The 12,334-nt window shown below is 39.5% G+C and overlaps 1 protein-coding gene across 2 annotated transcripts in view; it reads right to left on the reverse strand.

The window, feature by feature from the left end:
• Nucleotides 1-225: 225 nt before the first annotated feature.
• LOC100020503 (solute carrier family 12 member 8) overlaps nucleotides 226-12,334 on the reverse strand; it is a 40,566-nt gene continuing 28,457 nt past the window's right edge. Inside the window, exons 5-6 of one of the 2 annotated variants that reach the window (XM_056793579.1) lie at nucleotides 8,827-9,018; nucleotides 226-2,033 (exon numbers count right to left, since the gene is read on the reverse strand). In XM_056793579.1, coding sequence (XP_056649557.1) covers nucleotides 1,716-2,033; nucleotides 8,827-9,018 — 510 coding nt within the window. In that variant the 3' untranslated portion in view covers nucleotides 226-1,715. Of the gene's footprint in view, nucleotides 2,034-6,529; nucleotides 7,103-8,826; nucleotides 9,019-12,334 lie in introns of those variants that run through there. The other variant, XM_056793580.1, reaches the window with a different exon arrangement.

The raw sequence follows: 12,334 nt of genomic DNA on the forward strand, positions 1-12,334 counted from the left end.
GGGGTTGGGGGGGGAGGAAAAGAAAATGATCTATGTCTTTAACGAATAATGCTTGGAAATGATCAAATAAAATATATTTTAAAAAAAAAGAAAGAAAAGGGATGGAGGGAGATAAATGGTCTAATGGACAGCATGCTATCCTTGAACTCAGGAAGAACGTGAGTTCAAACTCTGCCTCAGATACTTAGCAACTGTAGGACACTGGGCAAATCACTTACCCTCTTTCAGCCTCAGTTTCCTCACCTGTAAAATGGAGGCAATAATTCTATCTATCTCATAGAGTTGTTAGGAAGATTAAATCAAATGAGAGAACATGTGCAAGGTGCTTGACAACCTTCAAAGTGCTCTACATGTGCTAATCATTACAAGTACGAGCAGGAGAGAATGGCATTTGGAAAGGGAAACTAGTAGTCTGTGTTTTAATTAATAAATGAGCACATTTCTTTCTCTCCCAAAGCGTAGAGCTCCGAACAAACCATACTGGGCAGAAGGCTTGGAAGAAGTATGAGATCTAATGAAGAGAAAGCGCAGAAGTACGGCATGGAGACTTCGTGAAGGGCGGGTCTTCCCAACTATGGAGCCTCCAGTGGGCACCCTAATGTGCCACGGTCCGGGGCACTTCTGCCCATTGGAAAAGAAGGAAGGCAAGGCTTTTTGATCCCCAAAGGATCTGCAGCCCTGAAGCACTCGAGCTGAAAGCAGGACTCACCTGGCCCACCTCTGAATTGTCTGTAACTTGAAGTATAAAGATGCAAGGTTAGCTAGGTGGCACAGTGGATAGAGTGCTGGGCATGGACTCTGGAAGACTCACCTTCATGAGGTAAATATGGCTGCAGATACTCACTAGCTGTGTGACCCTGGGCAAGTCACTTATCCCTGTTTGCCTCATCTATAGAATGAGCTGGAGAAAGACATGGCAAACTATTCCAGTATTTTTGCCAAAACCACAACAACAAAAACTCCAAATGGGGTCACAAAAAGCCAGACATGATTGAAACAATGGAACAATAACAAATAAAGATTCAAGGTGAAAAGAGAGAAGATTCTAGAAAGATCTAGAAAGAAAATCCATGCTAGAGTAAGAACTGATCACGACTAGCCAGTGCAGAGTAAAATAAAAGACACCAAACTGTATCTAGGTGTTTTTTTAAGATATTGCTTTTTTTTTTTAACCCGTACCTTTTGTCTTCAAATCAATACAGTATATTGGTCCCAAGGCAGAGAAGTCACTTAACTTCCATTGCCTAGCCCTTACCACTCTTCTGCTTTAGAACCAATACACAGTATTCATTCTCCTTTTTTTTTATATTGATTCCAAGGCAGAAAAGCAGTAAGGGCTAGATGAGTGACTTGCCCAGGGTCACACAGCTAGGAAGGGTCTGAGGCCAAATTTGAACCCGGGACCTCCCATCTCTAAGCCTGGCTCTTGATCTATCGAACCACCTAGCTAGCCCCTAAAATATTGCTTTTGAGAACTACCTACTTTCTTCTTTAAGATTTAAAGTTGGCTTTTTTAATAAGGAGGTTTTTAAAAGCACACAAAGTCATCGGAAAAGTCCGCTACCTGCTGTCTCAAGTAATCCTGCCTGGGCAAAGTCTGGACGTTCAGAGCATGAGATCACAAAATAGTACCGCTCACCTTGCACAGGCCACATTCTTTCAGGCAAAGTAGCCGGACTCCCCTTCGTTACACACCCCAACGGACCCGGCCACAGTCAGCTCGGAGCCCACTCGGCCTCAGGAAGCACAACTGGCTCACCGAGGACGAGGGCTCGCTCAGCCTCCATCGCGAGGCGCTTACCTGGGTCCAGGTGTGTGAACGAGCCCGCCACGAAGTCCAGCGTGGACACGGCCAGCAGGAAGAGCAGCAGCAGCTGCAGGCGCACTATCCATTTCACGCCAGCAAGGTTGATGCCCAGCAGCCCCGCCAGCACCGCCAGGGAAATGCCTCGCACCGCCCAGATGGTCCTGAGGCCCAGCACGGCCGCCATGGATTCCGCAAAGCCCGTGATGTACATGGCGCCTGCAACACACTGAAGAGGGGTCCCAGTCAGCAGCGCCCGCTCCGTGCGGCCAGGGCTCCGGGAGGGGCAGTGCCACTCCAGACACAGCTGCCGGGCCGGGGCGCCCACGAGGCCGCCGCTGGAGTCGGGTGTCAGAGCAGAGGAGGAGGACAAGGTCACCCGCACCGACGGGCTCCCGCAGCTCTCCTGGAACCCGAGAGGGCGCCCAAAGAGCGGCAGAGTGCAGATGAGTGCATATCATAAAGTAAGTGTATGTAACAAATTGTATAATATAATGGTGTAATATAATAATAAAACAGCAAATGTGTATGATAAAGAATATAGACAAAATGATTTAATCAAATAAACTTAGATATCAAATTGTATAATGTAATAATGTAATAATATAATAATAAAACACAAATGTATATGATAAAGAATGTAGACAAAATGAATATAATAAAATAAATTTATATAACAAATTATATAATATAATGTAATATAATAATAAAACAACAAATGTATATCATAAAGAATATATACAAAATGAATATAATAAAATAAATTTATATAACAAATTATATTATATGATATATAATATAATGTAATGTAATGTAATATAATATAATAATAAAACAACAAATGTTTTGGCTGTCTATGCGTATTTGTAAGGATTTTGTTTCTGTTTTTCCAGTGGGCTTAGGGAGATAGATGAGAGAGAAGGTGTGTGTCTGTCTGTCTCCGTGTGTGTATGTGACAGGGGTTGGGAGAGAAGAAGGAAAAGAGAGAGATAGAAAGAGGCAGAGAATAAAACTGCTTGTTCATTGAAAAAATAAAATTTAATTTCAGAAAACAAATCCTACCTCAAACATTTAATATCAGTATGATCCTAGGGAAATTATTCAACCTCTCAGCCTCAGTTTCCCCAACTAAAATGATGATAATAGCAAGCACCAGCTTCAAAGGACCGTTGTGAAGATCAGGCAAGATAACATTTTAAAAACTTTGCACACCATAAAAACCTGAAAAATTGTAACTACTATATCATCCAGTAGCTAAATAAACATAAGCAAAGTATAAACAAATAAATAAAATACAAAATAACACTAAATTGTATTAGAAATTCAAGAAATTCATGTGAAGGTTGTGTGAGGAAAACCCATTGTCAATGGGATTTGGGAGTGGCGGGGAAGTAGAGAGAACTCTGAGTCCTAAGGCAGGAACACTTACACTGAGCTCTCGACACTAGACACCTGACTGCCCATGAATGGAGCACAGCGTGCACACACACACTCACACACGCACCTGTCTCTGTCTCTCCATACTATAGCTCTCTGAAATAATTTTTGGATAGTTTGATTAGTGCAGCACTGAATAGGTAAACCAATTTAGGTAAGATTCATTTTTATTATGTTGGCTTGGTCTATCCATCAGCAATGAATGTTTTCCTAATTGTTTAGGTCTGATTTTGTTTGTGTGATGAGTGTTTTGCAATTGTGTTCACATAATGGCTGGGTTTGTTTTGGTGGGAATTTTATATTGTCTAGAATTCTCTTGAATGGCACTTGTTTTTCTATCTCTTGCTGTTGGACCTTATTGATGGTCAACAGAAATGCTGATGGCTTATGTGAGTTTATTTTGTATCCTGTGACTTTGTTAAGTTGTTCATTATTTCTCTTAGTTTTTTGATTGATGCTCTATGTTTCTCTGGGTATATCATATCATCTGCAAATAGTGATAACTTTGTTTCCTCATTGTCTAATCTAATTCCTTCAATGTCTTTTTCAGAGCTTATTGGTATAGCTAATGCTAACCATTATTATTATTAACTCATTTACTAATACTATGTTTTAATGGAGAAGGAAAAATAAATCCTAAGAAAAATCAAATGGATTCTGACTCCATTTGGTAATTGATTCTAGTGAGGTTCAGAAGAGGGAGAAAATAAATGCTTAAAAATTTAAATTAAGTTTTAAAAAGAAAATGTGCTTTTAATTTTACTCTTATTATCCATGTAGAAACATTTCCACTTCTACATGTACCACCATCTCTCCGTTTTCTAGTAGTTTGGGGTTTTGCTTCCCTCTCTTGTGGGTAATTTTGGTGTGTAGTTTCTTCTCTTTGTCCTTGGGGCCCTCTACACCTAGAGGTGGCTCTGCTGAACTGGGAAGATTCACTAAGGCTTCGAACCTTTCCCAGGTTCCTGCCAATGATGCTTATTTTTAGGGATTGGTCTATTTCCTCCTCTGGGAAAAGGAGAGAAAAATGATGACTTTTTATGCCCAACTCGCAGCCTGCCTAGTTGAAGAATAGTAATGAAACAGAAAATCACTACAAATCTCCACTCTGGCAATAAAGCGGTTCTCATGATTATTGCCATCTCAAACACATTATCCCCAAAAGATTTTTCTCTGGGAAAAGCAAGTGCTGTCCATCTGTCTGTCACCCATACACACACACACCTATTCCTTTAGAGTTCTCTCCTAATGTAATATTAATGCCTTACACTGAAATATTCAGCAAAAAAAACAACAACAACAAAAAGCAAGCTACACTATGAGGCAGTCATGCCCTCTTAGTCTTGGCTTTAAATTGTTTTTTGAACCCTGTCTCCCCACATACTATCATAAAGGGCTTTTTCATCGCGCAGGGAGCTAGGTACTCAATGGCCACATTTTGTCTCTTTAGAGTTCAGGCAGCATCTTTGTGTTTCAGCTAACTAGGAATCAGTATTTCCCATTCATTTGCCTACTATCAAAGAGCCTTTCATCCATTGGGGTGGAGATGGGAATGTCCTGTCTCGTGGTTTAGAATTTGGGGGACAGTGGTCCATATTAGAGAGCCATTTGTGCTCTCTCTCCACATTGTAAAATAGGCCCCAGAAGCCAAGTTTGGGGTTTCCCTGGTTATTTCATGGAATTCTAGGGTAGAGAATAATGTCTTAAGATGCAGGAAGCTGCTCCCTATCACTCTCTGGGGAAAAAATGGCAACACTGCAGCTGTGCCCAGGAAAATTACATGTCAGGGGTGAAAAAGGCAACAGGATAACTACCCACTGATTGGAGAATAGACAACCAAATTGTGGCATATGAATGTGGTCGAATATTATTGTGCCATAAGAAATGACAAGCATATTAATTCAGAAAAATATGGGAAGAATGATCAGGACTGATGCAAAATGAAGCAAGCATGGCGAGGAAAATGACATATACAAGGATTGAATAATATAAATGAAAAGGCTACTAAAACAAAACAACATTGCATAATTCAATGACAAATAAAGAAAAAACAGCTCCCCCTTTTCCTTGGAGAGTCTGTAAAGATGCATATCCACAATCAGACGGGATTCTTAAATCATTTGGTTTTGCTATACTGATTTTCTCTCCATTCGTATAGTCAACATCTTGGTGCATGCTTTCCTCACCTCACATCTGTATTATTTCAAGAGCCCAGCTGCCCCCACAAGCTTCTTTTTTTTAAACCCTTACCTTCCATCTTGGAACCAATACTATGTACTGATCTGCCCCTTTGAAGTATCTTCCCCACTCCAAGCCATCCTCTTCATGGCCACCAAATTGATCCTCCTGAATTAGACAACTGATATCATCATTCACTTATTCAGTAAACTGCAGTGGCTCATTATCACCTCTTAGATCAAACAGAAATTCCTTTGTTTGGGAGTTTAATGCCCTTCATAACGTGTATCTCCTTCCCTTTCCAGTCTTTCTACACATTACTCCACTTATTCTGCAATCCAATAACTGACCTCCTTGCTGTCCACTGCACCAGACACTCCATCCATCCAACTCTAGGGATTTCCTTTGGCTGTCCCTCATGCATAAATGTCTCTCAAACCTCAGTCCTGCCTCTAGGTTTTCTTAGCTAAATTCCAGCTAAAATCCTACCTTCTCCAGATGATCTCTCTTAATAGTAGTAGTTCCCCTCTGAGGTTAGCTGCAATTTTTCCTGTATATAGCTTGTTTCCACATAGTTTGCATGTTCCTTGTTGCAAGCTCCTTGAGAACAGGAACTGTCTCTTGTCTTTCTTTATATATTTTTCTTTATATTCTTAGGGCTTCACACAGTGCCTGATACATAGCGGATAGATAATAAATGATAGTTGACTTTGTTTCTCACTAGGAGGGTGAGAAAAATTAAGTGGTACATCTGAAAATGATGACACTAAAAACAAAATATATCAATAAAACTTTTTTTTTTAATTTGGTTCTGACTGCTAGGTGGCTCAGTGGATTGAGAACTAACTCTAAGGGAAGATCCTGGGTTCAAATGTGACCTCAGACACTTCCTAGCTGTGTGACCCTGGGCAAGTCACTTAACTCCCATTGCCTAGCCCTTACCACTCTTCTGCCTTGAAACCAATACACAGTATTAATTCTAAGATGGAAGGTAAGGGCTTTAAAAAAAGTAATTACTAGGCTGGATGAAATTGAAGGGACCAGCAGTACCAAAGAAGATGATCAAAGTTGAAAATAGACACTCAGCAAAACAAAGCTACATATCAGTGCTTCATTTTTTTTTATTTTTTTATTTTAATAACAAATTTCTACATAACTTTTCTAAAGTTATATGATCCTTTTGTCTCCCTCCCTTTTTCCCTCTCCTCTCCTGGAGATAGTAAACAATTCAATATGAGTTATACATGTAATATCATACAAAACATATTTCTATATTATTCATTTTCATAAATAAGTGAAAAATCTTATAAAACTAAAATCCCAAAACATATATCCAAATAAACAAGAGATAAATCATATGGTTTCTTCTGCATTTCTACTCCCACACTTCTTTCTCTGGAGGTGGAGAGCATTCCTTGTAATAAATCCCTCAGAATTGTCCTGGATTGCTGAGAGTAGCTCAGTCTATCACAGTTGATCGTTCCACAGTATTGCTGTTACTGTGGACAACGTCCTCCTGGTTCTGCTCATTTCATTCCACATCAGTTCATGGAGGTCTTCCCGGTTCTTATAGAAATCCATTGATTCATCATTCTTTAGAGCACAATAGTATTCCATCACCATCATATACCACAATTTGTTCAGCCATTCCCCAATCGAGGGACATCCTTTTAGTTTCCCATTCTTTGACACAACAAAAAGAGCAGCCATAAGTATTTTTGTACAAACCAGTCCTTTCCCATTTTTTTATCTCTTTGGGATACAGACATAGGAGTGATATTACTGGATCAAAAGATCGTATCAGTATTTCAACATTAGGTGGGAATTGGATTTAATGACATTATTAGGAAATGATGGTGGATGGGGCAGTGTTGTGTTTTTTGTGGGATTTCTTTTTACCAGACATATGGTTTTTGCAGGATAGAGATGCTTTCTCCCCACCCACCCAGGAACTTCCTCTAGCTGTGCAGGTCAGGACCTTTCCTGAAACTCAGAGTCGCCGGGGCACTGAGAGTTGAAGTCTCTTGCCCAGGTCATACACTTGGTATGCGGCAAAGACTGCATCCTGAACACAGGTCTTCCTGACTCTGAGGCCGGCAACTATTCATTATAATGGACTACTTCTATTATGTGTATGGAGGTGCAAACACATATATTAAAATACATGTACACATACATATTACATATGTGTTTATATATATATACAAAGATATAAAATGGAAATAGTCATAGGAACACAAATCCAGAAGTTTATAGTTAGAAGAGACCTCAGAAGTAATTTAGTGCAAATTTCTCATTTTAAATATGATGAAATGGTCCAAGGAAAAAAAGTATGTATAGTACTAATTCTTTTTGGAGTGGCAAAGAATCAGGGATACCTATCGAGAAAAGAATGACTGAAGAAGTTATGGTAAATGAAGGTGACAGAGTACAATCATGCTGTAAGAAATGATGAAGGGGATGGTTTCAGAGAAACCTGGGAAGATTTGTATGAACAGATAAAAAAGTGAAACCAGCAGAGGCAGAACAATTTAAACAATGACAACAATATTGTAAAGACAAACAACTTGTAAACACTTAGGAACTCTGATCAACTCAAGACAACCACAATTCCAAAGAATTCATGATGAAACATGCAATCTATCTCCAAACAGAATAAACAATGAATTCAGAGTACAGAGTAAAGAATATTTTCTTCATTTTCCTTCCTCCTTTTTTTTATGTGGGAATTTATTTTGCTTTACTATGCAGTTCCATTTTTCTTGGCTACTCAACAAAAGAAGGGAGGGAGAAATAGGAGAGAGAGAGAATTCTGAATGGAAAATAAAATGAAATTGAATTTTTAAAAAGACATGGGTTCCAAAAAGTGAAATGGGTTCCAAGTTTGCTGACATTGCCTGTGCTAGAGCTAGGATTCAAAGCTAGGTCCTCTGACTTGAAGGTCAGTTCTTTTTCCATTGTACAATATTCTTTGCAAGTGACCATCCTACCTCAAGCCCAAGACAAGCCAAAGAAGGGCATGCAGTTGCCACCTGCAAAGTATCCTGGGCTATATGTCCCAGAGACTGTATAGTTGGAAAATCTTGAACTCCAGAACTACCTTCCCCAGAATTCCTTTTGTATTTCCCAGCATCCTTTTCCCTTCATTTACATGTGTCTACCTTATTTGTATATAACTTTCTGTGACTCCTCCCTCTTTCTCGAGATTCTAGCTTGAATTAGTTCCTTTTTAACTTTAGTTTTTATTTTAATAAATCTTATAAATGTAATACTTGAGTGATTGTATTTTAGTTTTAATTCTCACAAGACCCTGGGAACATGGTTCTAAGAACTTATGTTATCCACCTGTTACAAAAAGAAGCCCAGCCCCTGCTGAGCCCGAGGGAACCAGGGCAACAGATGCTTACCTGCCCAAACACATAGAGCAGGCCAAAAGTGCCTCCGAGCCGCCCACCTAGGACAGAAGAAATCATGGAGTAGACACCGCCACTCCCAACGCTGCATCGTTCCCCAACGCCGATGCCAGACAGGACAGTCACCAGGGCAACGAGGATGACAAAGGAGACCAAGATCATGCCCATGACCACTCCGGTGTTCCCCTACAAGGGAGCAACAAGATGAGAATTAGGAATGACAAAGCCTCTCCCATTCCTGTTCCTATAGATGCTAGCCTACAGGGTACCATTTCCCTTCTACTTCCTTGTCTATGCAGTGGTCAGACAGCTAGGTGGCACAGTAGATGGAGTGCCAAAACTAGAGTCAGGAAGGCTCAAGTTCAAATCTGGCCTCAGATACTTCCTAGCTGTATGACCCTAGGCAAGTCACTTATCCCTATTTGCCTCAATCTGTAAAATCAGTTGGAAAAGGGAATGGCAAACTACTCCAGGATCTCTGCCAATTACACTTGATATGGGGTCATAAAAGAGAACAACTGAAAAAACTACGCAACGTGCACTGGAACAGCCAGTGGAGGTCCCCTCTCAGACCCCCAGCATTCTCGTGGGCAGTTCAATCATGGAATAAATGCTTTCCTCTCTCATGCCCAGCCCACCTCACCTCCACTGTATCCCTGTGTGATAAGCTGCTCCCTATGGTGGAGTGGCAGTGGAGAGACCTGGACTGGACTGCTGACTCCATTACTTACTATCTACATGATGTGGGAATTCCTGACTGGATGAGATAATCCATGAAGGCCCTTCCAGGTCTAAACCAGGGGCCTTGGCTCTCCTCATTTATGGATCAGAAGGATTCTGAAGAGCTCCAAGTCAGAGTGGAAAGAGGAATAAAAGTCAGGAAAATGGGCTTTTGTGCTGCCTTCTTTACTGCTTATAACTGTAAGTCAATTCATGAATCTCTTTGGGCCTCAATTTTTTCATCTATAAAATAGGAATGATAATAAAAATGTGCTCTCTGTATGACCTTGAGCATAATAATACTTATTATCTTATTATTATTATTTTTAGCTTATTCTCTGTATGCTCAGTTTCTTTAGTTTGGTTTCTGCAACTATAAAACAGTTCATCAGTTCATGGGTTTAGAGTTGGAAGTGAACTTAGGTCAGTGAGTCGGGTCCCCTCATTTAAAACAAGGAAACGGGGAGGGTGGGGAAGCTGGGTAGCTCAATGGATTGAGAGCTTTAAAAATGGAGACTTGGATCCAGGACTTCAATCCCCAGAAGTCCTTGCTCCACTTCTCCAGAATGCCCTCTAATCTCACTGAAACTTCACCTGGGCCAAGAGCAAGATGGGGTATTTAACCTGGTTGTGAATAGGTTCTGCGTCTCTTTTTCTACTTCCACTTCGGAGCACATGCGGCTCTCCACCTAGCAGGCAAGATGTGAGTGGTTGTGAATAGGCTCTCTGGGCCTAGACATGTGCTTTTCTTACTTGTGTTTTCTTTATATTTTAATCAATAAACTTAATAAAAATATAATACTCCTTGCAGAGAGAAACTAATTTCTACCTGCCTCAGTCCCCCCTAAATTTTAATCTTTACAGTTGGTGACCTAATGGGACAAAAGACTCTCAATTTTTTAAAAAAGGTAGCCTAGATAATGATTTCTAAGTCGCGTTTCTCTAAGCCTTTTTAGCCTTTTGATTCATCTTGGCCCTGCTCTGGCTCCTGGCCCTGCTGCTTGTCTGCGTTCCTGTCCCAGCCCTGCCCACTCTGGTGTTCTCTCTCGCTCACCTGGCCTACCTGATTCAACCTAGATTGCAATCACCTGGTGACCTGCCTGCCCAACAAACTCTAGCCTTGGAGCAGATCTGCTTATCACTCAAGACTCATTTCTACCAACTGGTAACAAACGGGGGTATTGGCTCCACGTGGGCGGATTGGAGCATAGGAGGGAGAGAGACAAGAGGGAAAGAAGAAAAGTTTTTTCAAGCAGGAACTTAAAAGCATGGCTATTTTACAAGGATATCTTTTAATTGCATTGATCCTTTTATTGACTTCACTTGCATGTTAGGGAAAATATTCAGCTCTGTACAACCTTTTAGCTAACTTTGGGGAAAAAACTCTGTGGCTCAGTGAACTGAGAGCCAGGCCTAGAGATGGGAGGTTCTCAGTTAAAGTCTGGCCTGAGACACTTCATGGCCGTGTGGCCCTGAGAAGATAGCTTGGACCTCATTGCTTACCCCTTATCAATCTGCCTTCCGACAATAGGCATCTAAATGGATAATTAAAAACAAAACAAAATAAAAAAACCCAAAGAACTTTAAAGAGACTAAAGGCTATATTCTAAGGCATTTCAGACTCCAATGGTTTATACAAATCTCTGTATTCTATTGCATTTTACTGTTTGTTTTGTTTAAGGTTTAAATTTGTGATTTTAAGTTCACATATTACTGGATTAAATATTATACTGTTATACTGTTATTTTAATGTACTGAGTTTTAAAATTCTGTTGCTTTTCCTTATAACCATATTGAGATCATTGTAATTAAGCCTATGAAAAAACAGCCTTTCTATTTTTGCCTTTGTAAATTGTCACATAGAGGATAGATGGACTTTATCAGAACTGGTTACAGTTGCTGTAACAACCTTTGGAAAATTTAATGTGCTAAATATCTCAAATTGATTTTAAGGGTTTTTTAAACATGATTTTTGGAATTTTTTTTTAACAATCTCTGGTCATTTTTGCCTGCCCCTACCACGAGGTAAGGCCCATAGCTGAAGTGAAATACATTTCATAACCCCCAACCTTCCTGCATTTCTAAATATGTGAATGGAAGCTGGGCCAATTAATCTCAGGACATTTGTACCCCTAAAAAAGCCTCCAAAAAAGGAGCACCTCTCATTTATACTCTTCAGCTCACTACTTAACTTCCACCAGAATGATATATAGATTTCTTGATTATGTTCTTAACCCAAGATGAATTTTACTTTGTTTAAAAATATGTTTATTACCAAGGTTGGAAGATTGCTACGTTTGTAAAAAATGTGACAAATATCCATCAATTCATAGGCTTTTTAAAAAAATGCCATACAGCAACTTATGTGAAATATGATAGTGTGTTTGTTTGCTATTGTAATTAATTGGGCTATTGAGAATTTTGGGGATATTGATAACTACTTATTTGTACTACTGTTTTTTAAAAATTAAAATTGTTACCTTGTTCAATGTATTGGTTTTCACTCACAGTGGATCATGGTCAGATGAAAGGGAAATGGATCTCATTTTTGGTGAGAAAGCTTGTATTCTATATTTTCTTAGCTGACACAGTGTCAATGATTATAAGCTATATTTTTAAATTTTTAAAGACTTTTATTATTATATTTTCTTGCAAGTGCAATATACTATTTCAGGTATTTTTTATTTTTTCTCTCCTTTTTATATTTGAAGCACATGTCACCAACATTAAGATTTTCTTTAACTTTTTGACTTTTTAGTACTATAAATTTAAGATACATTTG

Source organism: Monodelphis domestica, chromosome 4 (assembly GCF_027887165.1).
Source record: "Monodelphis domestica isolate mMonDom1 chromosome 4, mMonDom1.pri, whole genome shotgun sequence".
NCBI lineage: Eukaryota > Metazoa > Chordata > Mammalia > Didelphimorphia > Didelphidae > Monodelphis > Monodelphis domestica.